The following is a 25,190-nucleotide window of genomic DNA, read 5'->3' on the forward strand; positions in this document are numbered from 1 at the left end:
GGTCGACCTGGAGTGAAAGTTGAAGCTGAGTTCAGCTTGAAGCCGGCCTGAGACTTTAGTGCGATTTTTAGTAAATACGGCCATCACTGGTGGACGGTTCTGGTTTTAAAAAGTTGAATAACTTTCACGGTGCACCTGGAGTGATAGTTTTTGTTTGAAAAGAACATGAAATTGCATAAAATCCACAATTACTGCAATCGGTTTGAGCAATCGGTTTTTAGCGGAATTCCGATGCCCAGCCGACAACAACCCTTGACAAGCTCTTCCCAACCACTTCACGGTATCGACACTTGTAAAGGGTCACCTGCGTGTTAAAGGTGTGTGCGTGTGAGATGCTGCCAGGAAATTCAATAACAAAAGTTTCGGCGCGCCCCGCACAGCTGTGAAAATTATCTTCCTGCAACCTAGAATCCGTCCTCCAGCTGCTGGAGTGATTTGTGAGCTGGTTAGACGCAGTTGTTGTTATGATTTTGTCCTATTTTTCTCATCCGTGCACTTCCTGGCCATCGTTTCGTTCGCTGAAACAGGTATTGCAGTAAGTGGCGATTCTCTCCCTTCTGTAATGCTCTTATCAGGTGTTGTTATCACTGAAGTGCAACTAGAGGGGGGGGGGGGGGGGCGTAGGGTGATCAATCAAACGATTTGCACAGGAGTGCCATTTCAGAAGTAATACCTGCAACGCAGTAGGCTGGTCCTCCACCTCTCTGCCCTCCCTTTGTTCTCTCGATGGTTCTTTGTTGGTCGTTTTGAACGGTTCCGCGCATAGAAAACACATAAAATCAAATATTTATCGATTTTCCCACCTTCGACCTGGTGCTCTCGCTGTCGGTTTCTGTCTGTTCCCCCATCGCCCCCGTTGAGCTAATGTATTTGTTCTACCTTTTGCATCGTTTGGTCGTTACAGGACATGCAGCCGCTGAGTCATTAGCGACTCCCGCCCGCCCCCCGTGGAACTCCGTGATGGGCGATAATATTTCACAACACCCACTGGAAGGAAAGGGTTGCGTCACCGGAGTGTGTCTAGAACAACCCTCCAGAACCAATACTGCAGTCCTTCGATGCTGTGAGCCGGAATGGTAGTAACCTGTGTCAATTAACAAACCGTAACGTGAGCTAAGAGCCGTGTGATCGCACACTAGGGCGTGATTTGCAAGAGTCAGTTTTGTAAAACCGAAAACACACGATGGATGTTCCAGCAGAGGAGTGGATCGAGCGGGCAAGTGAGAACATGAAAAAGTTTCTCAACCGTGGTGGTGCTTGCCGTGGCGATGAACCACAAACGTTGAGCGGTGTAGCACTGGCGAACACGCTCGGCTATGCACTTAATCTGTCCATGAAGGATCCAAACACGTGGACCGATGATGAGCTGCAACAGGAATACATGGAAGAGTTGTGCTTCTACGACGAAGAGTCCCGCAAAACGATCGATAAGCTAACGCAGCAGATGTACCATCAGGGATCGGTGGTACCGGAAGAGCCGTGCCACTTGACGATCCTACCGATCGAGCTGTACGCCGAAGGGAAGCTGTACGAGGTGGCACTGTTTCGCTACCAGTTTGGTGATCTGCAAGCAACCGAACCGAAGTACGTGGATTCGTATGGTCGGGTGTACGAGAGCTTTCGGGACTTTTTGCGCAATAATAAGTACCCGTCGGCGGAGATGATGTATCCGGAGGAGGGCCGGCTAGTGGCGAGTGGTGAGAAGAAAACGGTGATGTATGGTGTCGGTCGAACGCCGGCCTGGAAAGCGTACTATCTGAAGGCACTCGACATCGCTACAGGAATCATCGGTTAGTGGCCATGGGTAAGGGATCATCCGTAAGTGGTTACTGACCGCGGTTTCTCTCTCTCTCTTTCGTTCTCTAACGCTAGGAGTGGCCGGTGCAACGGGAGCCATCTTTCTCTCCGGTGGCATCGCGACACCGTTCGTAGCGGCTAGCATCGGTTCGGCACTGTACGCGACCGGACGATCGATCGATGTGCTGCGGGATAAGAGCGCCCATCAGGAATCGTTGAATCCGTTCCTCGATTCCGAATCCCGTACGGCATGGCTTAGCCTTACCGCACACGTGCTCACCTTCGGTACGATGCCCCACATATCGGCCCTGTCCGGGGTGGCCTCGACAAGCCACAGCATTGCGACCGGTTTCAAGGTTTGTAATTTTATCAACGAAACGGGCAACATCATTAGCGATCTGGTGATTTGCGATACACTGTCGGCTATGCATTCGAACTTCTACAATGCATCGATCGAAACGCGGCTAGCGCACGCGGCCTCGATCTGCTTTTGGACGAAAACGATCATCAGCATCCGGCAGGCGGAGCTGATGATGAAGAACAATGCGATTGTGGCGCTGAAGCTGTTCGGATTTGAGGACCATCTGTGCGAGTACTTCAACAATGATTCGCGTGCGATCGACATCGGGCTGCGGATTGTGAAACATTCTCTCGCGGCCAACAATCTGATCGCGTCCGATCCCGCCGATCACGGTTCGATACGGATCGATGGATTACGGTTCACCATTCGTTCCCTGCTGGCACTTGAGCCACCGGAAGTGGAACGTTTGTTCGATTTCCTACAGGGCATCGCTACTGCGGCGGATGAGCAACTTTTCGATGAAATTCGCGAGCTGGTTGAAGTACGGAAGGATGGTGATAAAGAGCCGGCGGATGGCCAACTTGCTAGCATCGTACGCTTGCTGGCCAGTGAAGCGGATCGGGATGAACTGTTGCCGGGAACGATGATGCAAATGTTGCTTCAAACGTACGCCTTTGTGCGGCGCTGTGAAAAGTCATGCGACTGGCAAGGCGGCACCTCATTCCGCCTATCACCGATGGATGGAATTCGTGTGGGTCGTGGGCTATGGATGGGACTCACCGTCGCTTACATAGCGTTCGCATTGAAGCTACCTTCTCCACCAAGTAGCAGCAGTGAATCGCAGGGCGATGATGGTGATTCTGGGACCACAGCAAGCGATCGAGAGCGAGATCGTTTAATGCGCGTCCTGTTGGAGTTATCAGCGGAGCAGTGCACTAAGCTATCGCAAACGATCCATGATAATCCAGAATTTCTCGCGAAGCTAACACAACAGCCTCGCGCTGACCAACCAATGGAAGAGACGGAAGAATCTCGCGCGAAGGCGACGGATGAGGACGGGGAGCGAAAGCTGCTCGATCAGTTGAGGAAGAATATTTTAGCTGTGTGTAATTGAAATTAGAAGTTGTTAAACGAAATTGGGTGAAGCGGTAGAAACGCTTGCAAAGCGGCAGTATACATCCTAGAACACTTTTTGAAAATTAGCAAGAAACACATATCATCATCTGAGTGAAATTAGAAAATTCATACAATCCCGGACACCTGAACAAGAAGAGAAATTTAAAAAGTAACTTGAAGAAAACACAAAACTAAGCAATCATGCCAGCTTTTGTAGAGAGAACAAACTATATCGATATACATATATACATATATATAGATATATATAGAACGTTTATAAGTAGATAAGTAGAAAAGCGAAAGCTGAAATCAACTAGAGGAAATGGTAGCAATAACAAACTAGTTTAAAATCCACTGGCGAAGCCAGGGAGCAGAAAAAACAAAGAGCGTAACTAAAACATATCATCTTTACAAGCAATGTGCATGATAAGCCAGGTATATACAATTCAATTTTTAAAAATATTTGAAAACACATATTTTATTCCACAAAAATCGATTCAACAAATAAGAGAACAACATCAAAGGATGTCATCAATACGCACACATACACACACACACTACGCAGATGATACAAAATGCATTGAAAACACGTGCTTCCTTGTCGGTCGGTTAAGCGAGTCTCACATCTAAGCAGCCCCGCAGAATGGTCTCTTTTCCTATTCACCATTAGGTTTTCCATATATTTGTATGCTAATCGAGAATCCATTTACTATTACCGGCACCCGGAAAACTACTACCTGATCTCTAGCGAAACGATCGCAGCCCAGCTCTTGGAGCGCCCTGGTGCCCTGAAAAGCCCTTTTGTAACACACTTTCTGGATCTTTACTTTTTTTGCTATCCTTTTCTACACACGGATTCCCTTGTGCTTGTTGAGAATGAGTGGACGACAGAAGAAAAACCTTGTTCCCTAAATTTATGATATACACCATTTGAAAATGATAGATTGGATGAATTTAAAAAGCAAAACGAAGTACATGCAAGTGCCGAAAGTAGGGGAGAAGGAGGGTACTACGAGGGGTACTACTACAGAACACACATATATTTATACAGGAGATTGTTTGAGTGAGTACTTGTATGTAGAAGAAAACCCGTTTAATAGTATAGCGCGAAGCTTGGTAGTTTTTTATATAAATTGTTATTATAAAACGTGAAACGGAAACCGTCGGTGGCGGAAAACGAAAACCACACATGGCTAAACACCAAACAGTGAAATAGAACGAATGTATAGGATGTAGATGATGAACTTACGTTCAACGTGTTGTAACTTAGCAGTTATTATGTAGTAGGGATATGATATGGTATATACTAGCAGTTACTAGCAGCAGCGGCAGCGTTTGGCGGGTAAGGGTTCCTTTCCACTATAGGCGCATACACCGCTAATAACATATAGCCCTTATTATGTGCGTGCTGTATGCTTGAACTTAGAATCAAAGGTCGCATTATCTGCCTATATCTCGGTTCATCTACTACACTACACCCTATCCTTGCTTGCAAAGCAGAACAGAGGGGAACTTGCCATTTTTTGTTATGGATGCATTCATCAAACGAAACCCAGTGCTACCACCGTGTTTGGATCAAATCGATCAAACCTCCTCTTCCTACAGCTCGATGCCCAAAGCCAGCCCTCGTAACAAAGAACCACAAATAAACTATTTTTCTGTAAAATCCTGGTAAAAAGCCCTTCGAAACCAACTGTCCTTTGTAGTGCGTGCTCACATGCGTTTATAAGTCAAACACCGAGAGTGTGTGTGTGAGAGAAAGAGAGAGAGAAAGAGAGAGAGAGAGAGAGAGAGAGAGAGAGAGAGAGAGAGAGAGTATATTAAACAATAACTTTATTTCTTATTATCTACAAATCAACGCAGTGAATTCTCCATCCAAGTGCAACACAATCACCAGTAAAAAGAACTCTACGTGCGTTATTATTTAAAACATATAAGGTCAGCGAATTGCGGGAATAAGCTCGTACTTATACCTCGTTAGACGCAGCGAGAGAATGCATAATGTAATAATAGAATTGAGCTGATTATGGAATCTGGGATGGGCGAGGCGGCGTCCTCCAGATGGCACTCGAGTTTCGCTTCAGCTTGTGGGCATCGATCGAGGGGAACAGTTCGCGCAAATCGGGCGTTGTGGGCTGCACGGAAAACAATCGATCGATCACCTTCGTGTCCACCTTGGACTGGATCATCAGTTCTTTACGATATTGCTCTTCTGCAAACGGATAAAAAGAAGTAAGACAAGATGTTGGAGAGGGTCCATGGGGGGGGACACAATTTAAAAAGGGCTATCTCTTACCATTTTTGCACCACTCGGGAAGCGGTGGACGCTTGTTTTTCTTGGACGGATCGGTCGGCTCATCCTCGTCCGTCGAATCATCAGTTTCGATCATATCGAACGTGAATTGCTGGACACGGCGCCCACTTCCAGTCGCTGCTTTCTTCTTCGCTGCTGCGGCAGCCGCCGCTTGCTGCTGTTGACGCAGCTTCTGCTGGTGCATCTGCTTCTGCAGCTTGATTTCGTTGTTTTCCTTCATCTGGCTATGTTTCAGTGTTTCCAGAAGCTCGCGATCAATTCTAGAATACCAGAAAGAAGAATATCGTTATTAGCAACCGTGTACCACGCGAACTGTACCACCATAACACCTACCGTTGTTGTTCGAGTTGCTTGGCCAGCTCATCCCGCTTCTGATCGGCCAGTGCACGCTGTTCCTCCTGTTGGCGGCGCTTTTCGAATTCTTCTAGCTTGCGGGCTTTCTTGGCTGCATCCAGGCGTATCTTTTCCTGTTTTTCCAGCAGCAGTTTCTGATACTTTTCCTCCTTTTCCCGTCGAAGTCGCTCCATGTGTTCACGCTTCTCGCGTTCCTTTGCCTCCCGCTGCTCAGCCGCTATGCGTTGCTTCTCTTCACGCTTTTTCTTCTTTTCATCGAGCAGCGAAGAGGTAGATGATGCGGCCGAGAGCGTTCCACCACTCGTGGAAGGGGCAACGGTTGCAGCGCGATCCCAGCTTGACTCACGGGACAAACTCTGGGGTCCTCTCACACCGGCCCCGCCGTTTGCAGCCACAGAGTGTGTGTAATGCTGAAGCATTTTGTTTCGCATCTGCGATATCTTGGAGGCCGAGGAAGCCTTAGTAATTGGCTGCGTGGTTATGTTCGGAGTAGTCACCGTGTTTCCCATCGGTCGAGCAGCATTCGCTGACCGAACTCCGGCCGCCCCGTATGCATCTAAAGTTGCGATGGAGTGCGGAGTCATAGTAGGCGTGCTGACGGTTTTGTATATACGAGCCACCTGCGGTGTACCACTCGCTGCCTTCGTCGTCATAGTGCTACCAAACGCACATTTCTCGAACGCCTCAATGCGGCTCTTGATGGGGCTTTGCACACACGGATTAAACAGTTCCTTATGCTTCTTGCCAGCATCAGCCAGTGCTGCAGTGGCGTTGCGATTCGAACCAAGGGCGTTGGTGCTGGATGATTTCTTTAAAGTTCCAGTCGTAGAAGCCTTCTTTGTTTTCGCTTCTGTCGTTGCTTTCGAAAATGACGGTTTCACATAGGCAGCAGCAGGCCCTGCAAAAGTAGGTTGTTGGTGTGGAGAGTTCTCTACCACCGAATCGTCCTCGGTCATAATACTGGCATTCACCAGATGCATCCTCTCGGAGGGATTCGGCTCGCTGGAAGAATCATTCTTCTCTATCACGAACGTTCCATCCTGTACCGAGGGCAAACAACGATTGTTGCCAGAGGATGAAGTGGAAATGGCAAACGTTCCATTAGGATCTGGTGTTCCCGAACCAGGTCCCATTTCCGTTGCCTGCGGTAATGTTCCCTTTGGAAAGGCCGCTTCCACCAAATAAGTCCCATTAGCATCCGGAATTCCCATGCCAGGCGACGTTGTTGTTGCCGGCGGTGGTGTGCCGGCCGTTTTCTCCAAATCGGTTCCTTTATAATCGGGTGTCCTCATGCCAGGCGTCGATTTAGCTGTTGCCTGCGGAGGTGTTCCCTTCGGAATGGCCATATTCTCTAATACAACATTCAGCTGGCGCAATGGTGGCTGGGTTATAGTGAACGTGCTCTCCGCCGACTCAACTATCGAGAGTTTTTCCGTTTTAACGCGAATCGGCTCGACTATTCCCATTGTATCCTCATCCGGTTGGATGGTACTCTTGGTTTTTGAGGCCTTCGGTGGGCGACCACGTCCTCGACCGGTCCGAGGTGCGGCTGGTTTCGGTGCAGGCATCTTCGGCGGTGGCATTTCTTCGTCGGACACAATCTCTACCTTCGGAACCGTCGGTTGTATGACCATCAATGAAGCTTTGCCCATTTCCTCCTCACCAGAATCCCGATGATTGCTGGTCGTATTTTTAGGTTTTCCCTCTTTGTTTGCCCCGTCGTTAGTGCTCAAGCCCTCATCGATCGGTGGAACCACGTTGTCCATACGGTTCATACGATTGGCATCATTTTCAACTTCCATCTCGTCGAACGTGGAGGGGGTCTTGTGCAGATTGCTATCCAGGTGAGATTTATCATTCGATAAAGTGCTGCTATTAGCAATGGTCGAGGAACGTTCGATTTTGACCTTAATGCTCGTGTTCGGGTTGCGCATTTTCTCTACCAGGCTCGGTTCTTTGAGCTTTTCTTGCGCTTTCAACCGCGCAGTTCGTGAGGGGCGCGCAGCCTTTTCCACAGCTGCCACCGGTGCTGGCGGAGGCGGCATGACAGCAGCAGCCGCCGCCGGTTCCTCGCCCGCCATCAGTTCATCGCTCGGTGCGACATCCAACATTCTGTTGGCCGAGCCACGACCAGAAGAGGAACGCCCGTCGTTCGTCACGGTGCTGTTGGCGTCTCTTTCATCCTTCTCCGAGATCGACGCATGCCGTTTCGGGCGCTTCTTGTTTTGCACCGGCGTACCACGCTCAGTAGCCTGCTTTACGCACTGGTTTATCTTCCTTTCGAGTTCCTGCAAAGAACGCAGGAGAGAGGGAAAGGATGCGAGTGATCCGCCATCTTCTTCCCACACAACAGCGTTTCCCTTACCTTGAACTCCTCCTCCATGTTTTGCTCCGAAAGAAGCGCTTCTCCGATGAAGGAGTTGAACATTTCCATCAGCTCATCCATGATCTCCTAGAGTTCGGTCGTCTTTTGATGCTCAGAAAACACACAACCGCTCAGAGACGCTCAACAGACAACACAACAGCCAGAAAAAAGACGCGCGCTCATGAAACACACACGAAAACACCACGAAACGCAACGTTTACACAAAATCAACGCACGGGAGAACAGCAAACACACGGGAGCTCGGTTTTCTATGCACCGAACAATGGCGATCAAAATTATCTGCACAATCGTGTTTGTTCTTCCAACAGCCGTTCGCAACTCTTTTCTGTTTCAAATTTTTCTGCTGTCTAGGCAAGCGACCGTTTTCTGCTGCCCAGGCACGCGACCGTTTTCTGCTGCCTGGACACGCGACCGTTTTCTGCTGCATGGACACGCAAAAATATCGTTTCTATCGTCTTTTATTTTGTTTTTTATTTCGTTCGTTGTATCGTTTATATCGATTTACGGCGGAGCTTATCGTGTTATCATTTTGTTCTTCTTGCTCTTCATCTTGTTCTTCTTTTTCTGGTAAAACCAAAACACAGGAAAACTTTCCGCGTTTTTCATGAGTTTTCGTGAGTTTTCGTGCGATCCAGAGTTCTTAGAGGCAAGTTTGCACCTCCCGCCATCGTTCCCATCGAAAAAGAAGCTTGGAAAACCGTAGAAAAAGCACAAAACCGGAGCGCGAAGAAAAACCAGAGGTATAGTCTTTTTTGATGTCCAGATATAGTCTTTTGATGACCCTTTTCGGCCGGCTCCTCCAGATTTGATCACCCTTTTGCCGAGATGACCACCCTTTTTGTGGGCCTTGCAATTTTGAGGTTATCCACGACGAAGGTGACCTTGAATGATCAGCTGTTCGGGAATCAGCTGTTCGAGAATCAGCTGATCGACGCCAAATTTGAAGACCAATCAGAAATCAGGATCAGAAAACTTAACTTTTTTGGGTTTTCCATGAATTTTCTTTAAAAAAGGCATATATTTTATTACTCAAACTAAAATAATTCCATATAAATTTCACGGAAATAAATTAATTCTTATTTATAATATAAATTTCCCCAAAAAGACCGGGCCGAAACCCCGAAAACGGATCCTAAATCCTTTTTCTGGCGTCGCTCGATCTCGATTTAGCCCTCTACCACGCCCTAAGAAGACTTTCCGGGCTGGGTCGTCGTCTGCCATTCTCAACCGGGCGAGTTTCGACAGTGCGATGGTCATCGGCTTCTCCCTCACTTCGGGGGAGCCTCAGGGTTTCATCCTCCTCGACAGATTTCTCGATGACTGACGGTGCCACCATTAATTTGGTCTTTGCCTCGTTGACCTGCAGTCCGAGGGCCGAGCGATGTGGGCTTTCGCTTTCGGAGAGTCTTAGGCCAACTAACTCGTCAGCGTATGCTAAGATCTGGGTTGACTTGAAGAGGATGGTCCCGGAGGTGTCCGCTTCAGAGTCGCGAATGGCCCTCTCTAGCGTCAGGTTGAAGAGCAGGCAAGCCAGCCCATCCCCCTGACGCAGCCCCTTGGTGGTAGCGAAAGGGCTTGAGAGTTTTCCATTCACCTTCACTTGACATGTAACGTTGGTCATAGCCGCAGCTCTTCGGGAACAGGCACGTTCGCGTATTGCAGCTCCGGCCGCCTTTCAACCACACGTGCCACAACATACCCCCGCTCTGGCTGCATACCCACGGCCTTGGCTAGCTGGCCGGTGTAAGTCAGAAACCAGGCGTCCGCTGGATTGCCGCAGTTTATCGTGAAGCGCTCCGTCCGGACTGTTCTGTCCGTGAACAGCACCGGAACGGGGGCATCCAAGGTCAGGTTGCGCTCTATGTGCTGTATCTGCTCGGCCACATCCTTCAGCACGTCTTCCACACCACTCTCGTACTGCAGGTTGCGGAATCTGGCGATGTGTTCCTCAAAGCTCGCCATGCTTTGCACTCCATGCTGTGCCGCCTCCCGGGCCATATACAGCAACATGTGACTGTAGTAGTCCGTACCAGGCATTGACGGGTGAAATACCGGCTGCGAAAGCTTCACGAAGTCCTGCAGCAGACTTCTGGCGGGCGAGAAGCACGCTTTTGGGTCGGTGCCGAGCAGGCGAACACCTAACCAAAGCTTCATGAAGATGGCATAGTGAGGAGGGTCAAGAACGCGGAAGAGTGAAATTCCCACCAGGAAAATGGGTCCATACTCTTCCCGAGTGAGGGTTGCCAGCTTGGCATGTTGTAGTTGCCGAGGCACCTCGACTGGCAGGTAACGACACAGCGCGTTAGCTCGGCGTAACATGCCTTTCTTGCCCTTTGCCATCTTCATAATGCGAGGCATTATGCTTCCATACAGGCCGTGCACCAAGTCCCACGCTATAACGTCCTTGACCGGATGGAAGGACGCTAATTCGTGGACCGGCGACGGCCTGCAGACAAACTTCCGCTTTGTCGGAGGCTCAGCAAAGCACTCCGTCGCCCGCTCCGGACCTTCTTCTAAAGGGTAGTACGGTACATGGCCTACCATTACGGTTTCGCAATGCCCTTTCGGGCAAGCATCGTACCCACTACACTTAGTTCCTAAAACACGACGGCGGGTAAGAAGGAACAGGATGAGCATGTTGGGTTAGCTCCCAAGAGGAAATGAAAAGTGTAGAGTCTTACCCATCGCCAGGGCACGTGCAGCCACATCCCCGATGAAGTGCGCCAGTTCAAGGGGGACGCACGATCCGTCGCCGCGCCCGGTCGGCAGCCCGGTCCGGACCGCTTCGTTCGCGCTTGCCACGAACCACTGCAGAAAGTCTGCATCTGCCGGTTGATGTTCGCCGACAAAGGCGCCAGCCGTAAGTACTGGCCCCCGTGGCAGTGCGCGACACATCAGCAGCCAGCAGTGCTTTTGATACGGAACTCTGCCCGTAAAAGTGCCGTCCACGCACCACTGAAGCCGCAAGTTGGCGAGTCCGCGCTTCGAGTACAGCTGTACTAACACTTTTGCTGAAACAAAAAACAGGCAAACAGACTATAAAATACCAGTAGACCACCCCTCGGACCCTCGGGCATTATTACCGATGTCTCGTGGCCAGAAGACCCCTCCCGAGACGTGATGGATCGCTATGTTGCGCCTGTTGAGCACCTCCTCGGCCGACCGTATCGCATGCGCGCCACTCCTATCCAAAGCGTCCAGCTCGGCATTGATGGTGGCCGCATCGCTCAAACTGGCCTCTGCTCTTGCCAGCAGCTCGTCCAAACCGGCGAGTGTCTACAACGAAACCACAAAACACCCCAGGCTGTGAGAGCTTTTCTATCCTTTTGGCCTGGGGGGGCTCTGGGGACACCGCTGCTGCGGCTTAGCACCCAAAAATCGTACACTCCACACTGCACTTTACGTGGTGCGGTATAGCCGCACATATCTTACCTTTGCCACGGTGGCATCCATTTCCATTTCCGTTTCCAACAGCTCCACAACACGGTCGCACGCACGAGGCAAAGAATCGACAGAGCAACGCTTGCTTGGATCGCTGAGACCCGACTACCAAACCAAAGGCAAAGTGCACGGCAACCATGGGGCAAAGCCTACTCTCTGTCCTGGCCAGCTCCTTTTGTGCGCAAGCCTAGTCCACTAGTAAAACACTCATACACTCGATCTCCTTTTTCAGCCATGCGCGGCCCTTTTAATGGCAGATTTGAGATACTGTTTGGGGTCGCCATTATAAAATCTGAGCTCTGGACTCACGTTACAAAATACCCGGATAATATTATCCAGCTCGCAAAACCGTACCTTGGTCCTCTTTGCTCGCCTCCCCGACCAGGCACACTCGGCCAGCAGCTCTTTGTTAAACCACAGGTGAACGAACCTGTGCCGAGCGGGATGCAGCTCCCGAAAGTGTCTTTTCACCGCTTCCACTATCTATGGCTGCTCCAGCGATCGGTTGAACGCACAAAGTGCGTCCAGAGAAACCACAGGTAGTGGAAGCGAGGGATTGGCGGGAGTAGGTTGGGTACTTAGAATTCGGAGTGTGGGTGGAGAGGCCATGTGAAGGGGTCGTGATGGCAAGGATAGGGGTGAAGACGGCGGCGGAGACGGTGGCGGAGATGGATTAAAGGAGGAGGCTAGGGGAGGGATGGTGCTGCTTCTGGTTGGTGTTCTTAAGGACCTTCAACGAGTTTACTAGCTCGTCTATTAGCTGGTTTTCTGTGCGAGAAAACGAATTTTAGTAAAAACGGTTAATTTTAACGACAAAACTATACACTCTTACTCTGGTTGAATGTATGCTGTATCCTTTCACGTGCCGCTTGATCTTTTTCGCCTCTTTCAACAGGTGCAGTACTTGTTCGCGAACGGCGATGAACCCCGACGAGGAACGTTTAATGTTTAATGTAAGTTACGCCACTGATTCCAGATTTAAGCTAAATGTATTGAAGACACCATCCGGCGCCAGTTGCGATATCTGTCTGCTCTCCGAGTGGAATCCGCTGCGGTACGGCGAATTCATCGAAAAGGAGTTCAACAAGGGCAACACTCTGCGATGCCACTACTTCTGTTTGGTAAGCAAGGACGATCGGGGAAGGAATTCGTCGAATCATTGCACTAATTGAGTCCCTTTCCCTCCCCGTTCTCACCAGCTTTCCGGCGGTCGAATACCGCAACGCGGTAAGGGCTACTCTGGGATCGCCGGGTTTCTGATACGCGATATCAGGGACAGCATAAAGGAAACGCGTGATAAGATCTGCGCCTATTGCGGACAACACTCGGCCCCGGTACAGTGCAATCAGGATGGATGCGATCGATGGTACCATTACGTCTGTGGCTACAAAAACTACTGCGTGACGCAGTTTAGCGGCCAGTTCAAATCGTACTGCCACGTGCACTTGCCAGCCGAACAACGAAAAGTGCATGATACCGCGGGTGTGGGATGCGAGATCTGCTACGACCGGTTACCGGCACCGGGCGATCCGGAATGCAACGGGGTCGCAATCATCCGAGCTTCGTGCGATAGCGATTGCCCGGCGGGAATGTACCACCGGGAGTGTTTGCAGCGCTACGCGTACACGTCCGGGTACACCTTCCAGTGTCCGAATTGCTACAACAAAGAGTTTAAACACTTTGCCGCTCTCAGCGGAATCTTCGTACCGCAACGCGAAGCGGCCTGGGAGCGTGAGGCTGGAGCATTTAAGGATCTGCAGAAACGCCGGTGCACGGCCATCGGTTGTGATCGGGCGAAACCAGGACTGGCGGGGCACGGCTTGGTAGGTTGTAGGGTGTGCGGTGGCGCGATAAGGCACGCCAGCTGCACACAACTCGCCGACCCGGAATCGTACGTGTGCACGACTTGCCAGGATGAACAGTTCGAAAAGTTTCTTTAGTTGCAATTAAAAGTAGATCATAAAATGTGTGAGTAATAAAATACCTGGGGGGGTTGGTCTACTACTACTACCTACTACCACCACTACTACTACGATGACTCGCCAGTGTGGCCAGGAGGAGGGAACACTTTTCAGGTTACAAGAGTTAGGTACCAAAAACAAGAGTTAGGTACCAGTTAGGTACCAAAAACAAGAGTTAGGTACCAAAAACAAGAGTTAGGTACGAGTTAGGTACCAAAAACAAGAGTTAGGTACCAGTTAGGTACCAAAAACAAGAGTTAGGTACCAAAAAGTCCTAACTGGGAAATGCAAAATAACTGGCACCCACCTTTCTCTCTACACCTTGGTCTTGGCATCGCCGAGACTACGAACCTTGGGGGCCGTGCGCGACGACGGTGTTGTGCGTTTTGTTCCGCGGTTTTCATTTCTCGAGGAAGGGCTCCAGCAGCGGATCGACGACGAAAATCGGAGGGCCCGTCGCGAAAAGCAGATCACGCAACAACGGGTTTGGGATCGTGGTAAGTGCTCGTGTGTGCCTGGTCAAGTACCGTGTTTAGTCCGTGCGGAGGTTCAGAAATAAGATGTTGGCCACGGGGATTTTCCCTTTTTTGTGCTAGTGAGTTTTAGTGTTCAAGATGAACAGTGAAGTGAGTCAGTTGTGGCTGGGTGCGGTGCACGGGGCTAGGCCGAGTTCTAGTGAAAATCTTTACAACGATCTTCTCGGGTGCTTCGATCGTCGGAAATAGTATGGGCAGCGCGGCGCAAAACTAGTTTCCCACTCGCCAGCTCGCAATTCCGTCGTGTGTCCTTGATGTCATCTGATGCCGATGACGATGATGGTGATGATTCGTGGCCGTGGCCGCTGTTAGTGTTGTAATCGCAGTAACGTGTGTGTGGAAATATTGTGCGACGCCTACTAAACGAGGGCAGTAAATGAGATTCATATTAGCGTTTAATAGTCGTAGCAGGTCAGTGATTTCGCAACAGGAGGCTAGAGTAAGGAGGTTGCTCCGGTTCATAAATCGAATCCAACCCCGAAAGAAGGTACGGACAACAAACGGAGGTGTGCCAAAGAAAGAGCGAAGGAGAAGGAGGACCTGAAAGGACACAAAATCAAAGCGCCAGCAAGAAGGAACGGTCCGAACAAGCGCTACCGCCGTCCAGCGTAAAGCGCCCTTGGAAAACCTCGACGCACGGCGATCGGTGCTAAGGCTGGAAGGAAGTGACCGCACGCTAGTCCTTGATTGGATTTTTCCCTTGGCCGAGAGCTAGAGCAAGAGAGAGAGGCGAAGAACGAACAACGGTTACCTTTTGCTTCAGGTTCAAGCCACAGAAGATTGTAAAAAAGGAAAAAGGCAGAGGAGAGGAAGACGACGACGACGGTACCCCATCATCTGCCGTTGTTTGCTACTTGTGTTACTTTGTGTCACTCTGCTGTTCTCCGTCTGCTGATCTCACACGACAGCAGCTGCTCCGAATCCGCCGGGTCATCTCAAGAATAAGAAAAGAAAAAGATTGATTCCATCGGCCGGTAATGTATTGCCATTCTTCAAACCCTTTTCCTTTCCGCGCGCGCTCTCTCTCCCTCTGGAAATCGGCCAGGCAATTTTGGGGTTTTGCTGTTATTTGGCTGTTGGGCACGCATATGGTTGCTAGATTGGTCTGGCAGCATACTACGGCGGCTGTACCATAAAACAGAGCACACCGTTTAACATCCGGGACAGCTGCCATCGGCGCCACTTGTTCCGTGCATCGTTTACATCTCAATATGCTGCTCGAGATTGCGATGGTTTTTGCCACTCCCGGGTTTTATGGAGAAGCGGTTCCTCATTATCATCATCGGATATCGCTGGAATGCGTCTCGCACAAGCAAGGAAAGCCTTGACCGCTTTCTACGCAGCCTTCTACGTCGCGTTGCTGCCTTTCTCGAGAATGCGATAATGGAGAACGATTTGCACCAGCGCCGACGCACCATCCAGTGTACCCCGGAGACCACTGCTTCTTGGGGATACACAAATGAGCATTCCCTCACAGCATTCGTACATACCCAGGAATGAACGCTGCATGAATAAATAAGAAACGGGCCCGGTTTCCTGTTTCCTTGCCGTGAATGCCGATGCCGATGGGTACGGCGCGAGTCAACATCTTCTCCAGGACATCTTCGTCCTGTTCAGCACCTGCTTAGCAACGTTGCTGCCTACTACTCGTTTGCAAATACTTAGAATTTAGGTCAAGAGTGTGTATGTGGATGTTTGGCGTGTGCCACACACACAGTAGGTCTCTTCGGTGTTTGCCCCTCTTCAGCAAATACTCTGCTCGCCACAGGAATCGGTGAGAGTTTATTTATTATTTAAAAAGTAAAAAAAAGTTCATTACTTTTTGCAAAGCTATGCTCCACCCCAAAAAAACTTATGCGTTGTTACTGGGCGAGTAAGGATGTGGGGCTCCAAGTGTAGCTGCCGTAACACAGCACGAATCGTACTCGCAACTCGGAGCTGTGGGAAACATTTATCCTGGATAAGAAGACCCCTAAGAGAGACCCCCCGTGGTTGTTGTCGCATGCCGGTTGGTACCCTTTTCTGTGTACCGACGTACCCGGCGAGAGGAAAAGGTTTTATGTTTCCAGATCGCCGGTTGGCCTCACGGACATGGCAGTTTGTGTTACGCACATTGAATTGGGGTAACCGGAAGTGATACAATTTCAATTCATCACTGCGTTGAGTTGCTGGCTACGCTCGGCCAGTGCTGCTCTGTAACTCTACTGCATACGGAACCATAAAAGTGTGGCTGAAGTGGGTGCTGGCAACTGAAGTCTGCTGAAGTGCCTCTAACGCTCTTGGAAGTGGTTTGAAGAGTGGCCAAGGAACGTGCTCACAGGCTACAGTCTCTCTAGTCCCTTTATCACACCCCGCACCACCGACAATGTCTTATCACGTCATTGTTGAGCATGTTGTTATGGACCTCGCCTCGCCAAAGCGTCGCTGCATGCATTCGATTGCATCCAAAAACACGCGCGAAAAAAAGGAGAAACATTCACAGCGCCTCTGGCTGCTGATCGTTCGCGAATCGAACGCCGCACCTGCCATCGATCGGCAGCGCAAAAGGTGCGTCTGGTCTGGTATCGGTCGTATCATATCCGTTTCAAACGACCTGGCTGTTACCGTGTGTTCAGCAAGTTTGGTTTTGACCACTGTAAACGATCACCAAGCGCTGGAAAAAACAGTGTGCAGAAGATGACTAGCGAGCCGATCGAGTGCGGCGCCGCCAGTGCCTTGATTTCTCTTTATATTTTCCGTTTTTTTCTATCCCGCGAACGCTCCATGTGTTGTGCCCGCCGCGTATGTTTACGGCTCCAGGGGATCCACTTTTTATGAGGATCAGTTTTCTATAAACCGCCGTGAAAATTTCGAACCCCGAGACCCCAATTTCCCAAGAGAACGAGAGAGAGAGAAGAAAAAAGAGCTTTTCGACAAAATGCCAAACAGTGATATTATCCGCGCACCGCTGGTGCCGTGGCTGGTGCTGGAGGAAAGGATGTTTCGAAACATCTATATGTGCCGCCAGTTCGCGGGTTCCCGGTTGGTGGGATCGGTGCGTTTGTTTATCTTTGCTTCGTACATTCTCATACCGCAACAACGCGGCGGTTCGTACGCGTTTTCATCAGAGTTTTCCCTCCCAAAAAGGGCATCGGTCGATGTGTCGGTGGTACTGGCAAACATTTACTGTAGTACGCGTGTTGCGGGATGGAGTGGGCTGATGGGAGGATTTATGTCTGCAATTTGCCTCGGAACACCCACGGAGGCGCAGAGTTTTCACACCGCTCCGGCTTCTCCTATTTATATCAGCCTCGCTCCCCTACGAACTTCAGCTTCACGCCCAAATTTGGATACATTTATGTCTCTTTAATGCGCTTGCGAGAGGGATTTGGAGTTCTTGTGTTCTTCTAAAATGTAAAATTCTAAAATAGATTCATACCTTTCGACAGTCTGCTGCTGCTGCTGCAGTTTCTTATTGCTTCTTGCAGCTGCTGCATGGCACGCAACACGATACATCGCGCTGGCCACCGATATCGTGCCCCTGCTTCGTATAATGTCGATCAACATTCTTCGTTTATATTCCACTCAGCGCGTTTGCTCGACGATCACGATCGCCTGCTGCAATCATCATGATGCATAAACAGCTCATCAGCCGTGGACCGACTTCCTTCCTTCAGAACCGGCCCGGCGGCCAAGAACCGACGAACGGCGGAGCATTTACGTTGACTTTTTCCTGGCATGATCTGTCCTGGTCTGGCTCTGTGGAGTACACCAAAACGGGTTGGCAATATAGAGAGGGAGAGAAGAGTAATTGTTTCATCCCCCACCGTCGCCAACCAACTGTCCCACTCCCCTTTGTCAACCGCTCTGCATCAACCACTACGATGATGACAGGTTATTGCGTCAAGCCACCACCCCCTTACCTTGTCAGTACTGCCAGTATAGTGGGTCTCACCGCTACGCTGTTGATCCACGTGGTTTGCGAGGTACCTTGTAGCGTACCCCAAGGTGGCACTCTGGTCACCTATAGTAAGGTGCGCGACGACACTTATTACGCATTCTGTTGCTGCTGCTCTGTACCGTCGCTACCGATTAAGTAGACTATCCGCCGTAACGAAGGAACTCGAGGCGATCGTGATGAGACACACACACGCGCGCGCGCGCGGTGTACATTCCCTTTTGTGACGATCAAGCGAAGATGCTGGAATGCATTGGATTGAATTATGTTAGTCGCTTCTGAATGATTTACGGAAAAGTAGAATGCAAAACGTGATCAACACCACCATCACTCTGAACCGGATGTGTTTGCTAAGAGGGGGGAGATGATTAATCGATCATATGATTCTCCAAGTCAAAGTCTGGCTTGTTAGTAACCAATTCTTTAGTTCATTTCTAATCGATCCTCATCACCACGACAGTGGCTTTTGCTGCTGCTTTTCTAAAACAAAACTCACGGACTTTCCTATCGGCCGCAGTGAGCTACCGACGATCGTTGTACCTCTCTACATGACCATCTTCCGGAGATGAAGCGTGAATTGTAGCTACAATCTCACCTGCAAAGGCGAAAGACATGGTGTGTAGGGCGCACACGAAGAAAACGGTTGCAACAATTGGTTGCAAAAAGGATAGGTGGGGGGGACTGGAAAGCAAAAAAAAAAGGCCGAGTAAAAAATGAGGAAAAAAGATTCAATTATTTCCAATTAGTCTTCTGCCTTTCGCCCGAGAGAGGACGTGTGCGCGAGCGCTTGTGAGGTGTGTGTTGTGCGTGCCGGCGGATCTATTGTTTCCATATTTATCTTTCACTTTCTGGCGTCACGCTTCGCTCGTCTGACGCCATCTTGCCCGTACTGCTGCTGCTGCTGCTGCTGCTGCTAGTACTACTGCTCAATTAGTACGCGATCAGGTTAACACGAATGATCGAACGATCGGGGTATCCCCGGGGGTTTATGACCAACTTTTCCTCCTGATCATCCTCCTCACCAGCGACCGACATGGCCAGGGTGTGTTCGGTTGTTTGTGAAGGATGTAACCGAACGATCGGATTGGAATTTGGACAGAGAGCTTCGACTTTCGATGCTTTCTCTTCGATCGGGTCTTATGTTGGTGTTCTGGTTTGGTGTGTTTGATCTGTGAGTTTAGTTTTTGCAAAACAGCATGTAATCACAGACCAGTGATCGCCCTTCTCGATGTTTGCGTGACTTTCACGGCACCACGGCCCACAGACCCTGTCCGGTGTTTGTTCACGCATGTTGTGCAAGCGGCAACCAGAAGAGGTGCTGTTTGTTGTTGTTGTTTTTTTTACAGTCAAACTCCCCGGTTGATGATGCGTTCCAATCCAATCTATAACGCTGCGGATGCATGACATCCAACAGAGTATTATTGGCTATTCGCGGGCGCGCGCGCTCGCGAGATCGATCGATGAGTTGTGGTCCCGAAACTCTCGTGTGACGGTTGAGACGGACGTTCCCCTGCTGATGGATGTAGCTCGTGATGATGTAAGCCACGGTTTTGCTGCTGGTGCAACTGTATGAATTCATTTTCTGCAGGCGATCCAATCGGAAGTTACGCCGATTCCATCGATTGTAGTGAGCTGTAGGTAACTGATGATTTGCAGATACTTATTAATACTGTTGCTTGCCTGTTACTCCAGGGGAAAGAGAGTTTGCAAAACTACCTCATCCATATTCACGAAATCGAGAGGAGAGAAAGTTGGGATGCACTAAATTAACCCCCCACTGGACAGTTATGGAGTGGAAGCGCGTTGCGCAGTGGTCATGGCGGCGGGTTTAGCGGGCAATACAACATTTGAAATGCCGTACATTTTGATCTGCAAAGCGCGATAACATTACCAGCCGCTCCTCCTCTCATCCTGTAATCAGCAACCGAGCTCAATTGGAGCGCATTAGACAAGTTAGCGTATCAATGTTCGGTATCATGGTAGAGCATTCATTTGAGCGGCACACTACTATCCGTTGCTCTACTTAATTGGGTGGTTAATGCACTGGAATGGGGCGGAATCATTAACAGCCGGGACAACCCACAGTAGCTAGTGAGGTGTTCAGGCATGGTCCCGTCTTATATTTTGGGAGAAACTTCTCCGGAATGTCGTCGAAACGGTCAGATGGTCTGACCAGCTTTTGGTACAAAGTCTGGACTTTAGACTTTTGTTTGCCGGTGCACTTGTATCGTCATCTGGAAAGACGAATGCAGTAGTACGGCAGTAACAGGAGTAGCAAGGTACCAAGTTCCTGAAGGCATTCATCATGCTCGAACGTTAGTATTTCATTCTTGCTTAGAAAATGAAGAGAAAAAGACCGCATGCGTTGGTGCGTTATAGCGGGAGTTTTTTTTGTGACTAGAGAAACCGTTTGTTGATACTGTGTGTCCAGTTCTTTCCGTTTGTTTGCAACGCGCCTCTTCGCTTATCTAACTTTGTATGCGTCGCGACTGCTGATGGTGGGGTTCATGGGCAGTGCGGTCGCAGAAGTGCGTTCTCCAGGGCCGGAAACTGGTCCGGTTCATATTTGAACTGTAGCAACACCGAACACACATACCATCGGCCATTAAGTTTTGTTTACACTACGCCGCATAAGACGCCCGGCCGTTGTGGTGCGTCATTGCCCCGGCCGGCGTAGTCATCATTAAAACTGATGATCTTGTTTCCTTCTTTTCAGCTACCAAAATGGCTGATCCGGATACCGCCTGGCTAGAGGAGCTGCTAGCGGATGTACAGTTGGAGCAGTTTCTACCACGAATTCGGGATGAGCTGCAAGTGACACGGTTGGCACACTTTGACTACGTGCACGTGGACGATCTCGAGAAGATCGGACTCGGTAAACCCGGCATACGGCGTCTGCTGGAGGCGGTTAAGAAACGGAAGGCACAACAATGGCGCCGCAACATACTATCAAAGCTGATCGGTGGCGGAAAGCAACAACCTCAAAAGAAGTCCCAAACGACGACCTCGACGGCGGCCCCTGCGACCGAGGAGGTTCCAGCACTAACCTGCTTGATTCACGAACGGGACGTTACGCTGTCCGTCAAGCTGGGCGATGGATCGTTCGGTGTGGTACGGCGTGGTGAATGGAGCGCACCGGGCAATCACGTCATACCGGTGGCGGTGAAGGTGCTGAAAGCGGACACACTAGCCCAGCCGGGTGTTATGGAGGACTTCTTCAAGGAGGTACAGGCGATGCACGCGATGAACCATCCGAATCTGATCCGGCTGCACGGGGTCGTCCTGTCCCAACCGATGATGATGGTGACGGAGCTGGCGGTCAATGGGTCGCTGTTGGATCTGTTGCGCAAACAGTGCAAACACACACCGCTCCCCATGATCTGGAACTGGTCGGTACAGATTGCGACCGGTATGGCGTACCTGGAGAGCAAACGGTTTCTGCATCGTGATCTGGCCTGCCGCAACGTGCTGCTGGCCACCGGGAACAAGATCAAGATTGGTGACTTTGGGTTAATGCGCGCTCTGCCCCAGCAGGAAGATTGCTACGTGATGACGGAACACAAGAAAGTACCGTTCCCGTGGTGTGCCCCGGAATCGTTGCGTTATCGGCAGTTTAGTCACGCGTCGGATACGTGGATGTTTGCGGTGACGCTGTGGGAGATGTTTACCTTTGGGGAGGATCCGTGGGTTGGGTTGAATGGGTCACAGATCTTGCGAAAGATTGGACGGGATGGCGAGCGGTTGCATCATCCCGATGCCTGTCCACCGGATGTGTACCAGCTGATGCTCCAGTGCTGGGATAAGACGCCTTCCGAGCGTCCAACGTTTGCTGCGATCAAGTAAGTGCTGGGAGGAACTGATCAACTAGGGAACCAGAATGTAATGAGCTGTCGTTTACCTTTACAGAGAATTCCTAACCGGTGTACCGCCTCCGATCTATCGTGCGATCGGGAACTTTAACGCCGAAAACCGGCTGGAAGTACAGCAGGGTGATATGATCGTTATAATCGACGATCGGCCGGAACTGCAGTTTCTTAAGGGACAAAACCAGCGTACCTTTGATATTGGAACGTTTCCTAGGTTTGTTATTTGTTCACGGCATATGCGGTGCAATTCAAACCGGCAGTATATTTGGACAAATTTCTAAACGTACCCCATTTTCTGCAGAACTGTTGCTGTTGATGCGAGGAAAGCGTCATCGAGTACAGCGGCTGGATCGAGTGGAGCTGGCTCAGCTGCCATCATCAGTCGACCATTGCATGATTCCTTTCGCCATACGGGACACGGATCACCGTTTGGCAACTCATGGGGTAATCCCGCCAGCTTGGAGATGGAGGGTGAGGTCAAGCTGAGAAGTATGTTCAGGAAGGAAGGGTGTGCTCCTTGACTTTATCGTTAACACCACTTTCATGTGATTTTCAGGCAAAACGAAGGATATGGTTAACGTTGACCGGCGTGGCAAGTGTATCTCGGAGCAATACGTAAAGGAGCGCAAGAGCAATGCATCGAAGCAGTTTTCCTACAACAAACTCGTCAACGAAAGTCACCAGAAACATCACCAACACCAGCAGCAGCTGTTGAAGGATGCCAAAAATCGTCCCCTACGGCCACCGCAGCCGCAGAGCAATGGTACGTCCACGGCTAGTGCATCGACGACCGAGGGCATTCTAATCGATCTATCCTCACCGAACGATGAAACGGAGCGGCACGCAGGACCGGTTGGTAACGCATCGAAGGTGGGATCGCTGAACGCCTTGAATCGACAGGCCATCAGCATACTGGATGAACCGATCGATGTGCCGACCGAGGGTGAGGATCAGTTTTTCAGTGCCTCGGAACAGCCTCTGCAGCAGGTATCCTTCGAGACAGTTACAGCACTACAGCAGCATGGCATAGGAAAGCTGGAACCTCCACCGTATCAGATGCCTCCAAAGTACAGCAATACTTATGGGATCGTGCACGATAGCACAATGAATCTCAACAGCAGCTACAGCAATGGTAGCATCATTACGACGAACAGCTTCCCATCGGAACCGGATCCGTTTGCGCCACAGGATCCGGTCGTAACGTCCGACTATGAGAGTGGTCCATCGAGCACGGTCAGCGCCCGGGAGCTGATGGCAAGCATTAAAAGGCAGCAAACAATCGAACAAGCTGCACCACCAGGTGTGGGAACCACCATGCTTGCACCGACCGTCCTACAGCAACCACAGCAGCAGCAACAGCAGCAGCAGCATCAACTATCATCATCATCATCACAGTCGGTCTACGGTAATATCAGAGCATCGGTCTCTAACATTAACGCCAATTATGGTAGGGTAAGCGATTTGGATGAGCTTACCTCAAGCATGCTGGTAACGTTGAATCAAGCGAACGGAATGGGCAGTCCGGTTCAGAATCTCAATGAATCTCTCGAGGTGAACGTAAGCAGCAATAGCGCACTCGCGAATGGTGGTGGTTTGATGTCGCCGTGCAGCGTAGGAACAGCGGTGTCCGGTGTCCAGCAGCTCAACGTGACACCGAAGAAGCTGGATAAACAGTTTTTGGCCGACCTGGAGAAGGATCTGTACAAGAACGATTCATCGGCAGCAAACAGTTCGTCGGCGTACGCCACACGCAATAATGCGAAGGAGATGGCTCACACGAAGTACGACACTACGGCTAATCTGGCAATGAGTCAGTATTATGCCAACCAGGCCAACACACTGGCATTGGCTGCCTCACTACAGCATCAGCTGACACTGTCGCCAAAGAAGCAAAACGTCCAGCAGCAGCAACAGCAGCAGCTATCCAGTACCAGCACCACTGACACCACCAGCAGTGTCGTGCAGCAGATGTGGATGGAACGTACCGTCGGTGAATCGACCGCACCGCAGCAACTGTACGGCAACACACTGCACGTGTCGTCCTCACCGCAAAAGTCTCACAACTATGTGGCCCTCTCGAATCGGCCCATCATGCCCAATGCGGTGGGACATTATGGATCAACTGTAAGCCTTACGGCGACGGCAGCAGCAGCCGCTGCTCCTGGTGGGGGTCCGTCCAATATTTACAACAGCGTGTACAATGGAAGCATCGCTTCAACCGACCTGTACCAGACGGTGCCAGCCGGAGGCGTCGATTTGTATGATATTGTCGCACCGACACCGGCCTCACTCTACGAACCTATTCCTTCGCACCTGCAAGCTCAGCATCAGATTTACAACAACGTGAATCCGGTCACAGGGCACCCGCCACCACTGGTACCGGCGATCTACGATGAGGTATCGAATGATTTGGATTTACGACCGATACGTCCGGCACCATCGGCGCCACTGTCTAGCCAACAGATACAGCGTCGCTTGGAGCGTGCACAACAGGATCAACAGGTGGCCAGTCTTATGCAAGAACTCGGTGATGAGGCAAGCGAGGACGAGGCACGCAAATCGTTGTCAGCGGTCAATTGGGATCATACGCTAGCGGTGCGACACTTTAAAATTGAAAGGCTTTGTCGGTGAGTTTATCTCGGAACATCACGGTCACCGAGAACAACAGCAACGCCATGCATATGCAACTAACCGGCTCTTTTGCCTTCTTTCTCGCTAGGCTTGGTGTAGCAAACAGAACACGATGTGAAGAGGCGCTGCAAAAAACGGGATGGAGTATTCAACTAGCAGCCACGATACTGCTCGAGACCTGAAACTATTCTTGCTCACTAGGCGACAACACACATTGGGCTTCGTGAGCATTAGCAACCCCATGGCCTCCGTCGGGCGTTAGTGAACGCAAAATGAAAGAATCCGATAGCGCCCCTTTTTTAGGATTAGAAACTCCTTTTTATTATTTAACACAAAGGATAGCTAATATTGCTTTTGCTGGCGGCATCCCTTTTACCACGATGAACCTCACTGAGCTATCGAAATGTGTGCTACCCTTCCCTGCGGCACACATTCCGTAACGAATCCATGATCTGAAAATACTGCGGTATGCAGCCTTCGTACAATGAAATGTTAATGCAAGAGTATTACTTATACAGCCGGGTGCTGCGTGCAGAAAATTTCGCAGACA

At 50.3% G+C, this 25,190-nt stretch overlaps 6 protein-coding genes across 17 annotated transcripts in view; 3 read left to right on the top strand and 3 right to left on the bottom strand.

The window, feature by feature from the left end:
- Positions 1-25,190, bottom strand: part of LOC125955891 (clustered mitochondria protein homolog) — a 164,219-nt gene that overhangs the window by 108,732 nt on the left and 30,297 nt on the right. The window lies entirely within an intron of this gene.
- LOC125955909 (uncharacterized) lies at positions 318-4,833 on the top strand. Of its 3 annotated transcripts, none has more exons than XM_049687235.1 (3): positions 318-535; positions 905-1,790; positions 1,873-4,833. In XM_049687235.1, exons 2-3 carry the CDS (start codon positions 1,184-1,186, stop codon positions 3,210-3,212), a joined length of 1,947 nt encoding a protein of 648 aa, XP_049543192.1. In that variant the 5' UTR covers positions 318-535; positions 905-1,183; the 3' UTR covers positions 3,213-4,833. The 3 variants fall into 3 exon arrangements, with proteins under 3 accessions (XP_049543192.1, XP_049543194.1, XP_049543193.1); XM_049687237.1 differs by having other exon boundaries at positions 318-527; XM_049687236.1 differs by lacking the exon at positions 318-535 and adding an exon at positions 657-824.
- Positions 5,218-8,517, bottom strand: LOC125955900 (histone-lysine N-methyltransferase, H3 lysine-79 specific). The gene is made up of 4 exons (XM_049687217.1): positions 8,248-8,517; positions 5,862-8,170; positions 5,511-5,788; positions 5,218-5,426 (listed from the first exon to the last, which is right to left on the bottom strand). The coding sequence occupies exons 1-4, from the start codon at positions 8,326-8,328 to the stop codon at positions 5,239-5,241; spliced, it is 2,856 nt and encodes a 951-aa protein (XP_049543174.1). The 5' UTR covers positions 8,329-8,517; the 3' UTR covers positions 5,218-5,238.
- Positions 8,837-13,727, top strand: LOC125955946 (PHD finger protein 7-like). Of its 6 annotated transcripts, none has more exons than XM_049687314.1 (3): positions 8,837-9,008; positions 12,605-12,830; positions 12,909-13,727. In XM_049687314.1, the coding sequence occupies exons 2-3, from the start codon at positions 12,630-12,632 to the stop codon at positions 13,647-13,649; spliced, it is 942 nt and encodes a 313-aa protein (XP_049543271.1). In that variant the 5' UTR covers positions 8,837-9,008; positions 12,605-12,629; the 3' UTR covers positions 13,650-13,727. The 6 variants fall into 6 exon arrangements, with proteins under 6 accessions (XP_049543271.1, XP_049543275.1, XP_049543272.1 ...); XM_049687318.1 differs by lacking the exon at positions 8,837-9,008 and adding an exon at positions 12,265-12,604 and having other exon boundaries at positions 12,686-12,830; XM_049687315.1 differs by lacking the exon at positions 8,837-9,008 and adding an exon at positions 12,265-12,508.
- LOC125955962 (uncharacterized) lies at positions 10,764-11,876 on the bottom strand. Its single transcript, XM_049687340.1, has 3 exons — positions 11,701-11,876; positions 11,352-11,544; positions 10,764-11,279 (listed from the first exon to the last, which is right to left on the bottom strand). The coding sequence occupies exons 1-3, from the start codon at positions 11,725-11,727 to the stop codon at positions 10,912-10,914; spliced, it is 588 nt and encodes a 195-aa protein (XP_049543297.1). The 5' UTR covers positions 11,728-11,876; the 3' UTR covers positions 10,764-10,911.
- The window catches only part of LOC125955893 (activated Cdc42 kinase Ack), an 11,814-nt gene continuing 642 nt past the window's right edge, over positions 14,019-25,190 (top strand). Inside the window, exons 1-6 of one of the 5 annotated variants that reach the window (XM_049687200.1) lie at positions 14,019-15,180; positions 20,860-21,982; positions 22,050-22,223; positions 22,311-22,498; positions 22,566-24,636; positions 24,729-25,190. The exon at positions 24,729-25,190 is cut by the window's right edge and continues 642 nt beyond it. In XM_049687200.1, coding sequence (XP_049543157.1) covers positions 20,868-21,982; positions 22,050-22,223; positions 22,311-22,498; positions 22,566-24,636; positions 24,729-24,822 — 3,642 coding nt within the window. In that variant the 5' untranslated portion in view covers positions 14,019-15,180; positions 20,860-20,867 and the 3' untranslated portion in view covers positions 24,823-25,190. Of the gene's footprint in view, positions 15,181-19,711; positions 20,795-20,859; positions 21,983-22,049; positions 22,224-22,310; positions 22,499-22,565; positions 24,637-24,728 lie in introns of those variants that run through there. The other 4 variants (XM_049687202.1, XM_049687203.1, XM_049687201.1 and 1 more) reach the window with 4 other exon arrangements.

The sequence above is a fragment of the Anopheles darlingi genome, chromosome 3 (genome assembly GCF_943734745.1).
Source record: "Anopheles darlingi chromosome 3, idAnoDarlMG_H_01, whole genome shotgun sequence".
NCBI lineage: Eukaryota > Metazoa > Arthropoda > Insecta > Diptera > Culicidae > Anopheles > Anopheles darlingi.

Bases quoted from the DNA above. Each gene is read 5' to 3' on its own strand.
- LOC125955909 (XM_049687235.1), top strand. From the start codon at position 1,184: ATGGATGTTCCAGCAGAGGAGTGGATCGAGCGGGCAAGTGAGAACATG. The intron at 1,791-1,872 runs GTTAGTGGCCAT...CTCTAACGCTAG, and splicing joins CATCGCTACAGGAATCATCG to GAGTGGCCGGTGCAACGGGA.
- LOC125955962 (XM_049687340.1), bottom strand. From the start codon at position 11,727: ATGGAAATGGATGCCACCGTGGCAAAG. The intron at 11,545-11,700 runs GTAAGATATGTG...GTTTCGTTGTAG, and splicing joins TGGATGCCACCGTGGCAAAG to ACACTCGCCGGTTTGGACGA. The intron at 11,280-11,351 runs GTAATAATGCCC...TTTTTGTTTCAG, and splicing joins CTTCTGGCCACGAGACATCG to CAAAAGTGTTAGTACAGCTG.
- LOC125955900 (XM_049687217.1), bottom strand. From the start codon at position 8,328: ATGGATGAGCTGATGGAAATGTTCAACTCCTTCATCGGAGAAGCGCTT. The intron at 8,171-8,247 runs GTAAGGGAAACG...CGTTCTTTGCAG, and splicing joins ACATGGAGGAGGAGTTCAAG to GAACTCGAAAGGAAGATAAA. The intron at 5,427-5,510 runs GTAAGAGATAGC...ATCCGTTTGCAG, and splicing joins TCCCGAGTGGTGCAAAAATG to AAGAGCAATATCGTAAAGAA.
- LOC125955946 (XM_049687313.1), top strand. From the start codon at position 12,555: ATGCTGTATCCTTTCACGTGCCGCTTGATCTTTTTCGCCTCTTTCAAC. The intron at 12,831-12,908 runs GTAAGCAAGGAC...CGTTCTCACCAG, and splicing joins GATGCCACTACTTCTGTTTG to CTTTCCGGCGGTCGAATACC.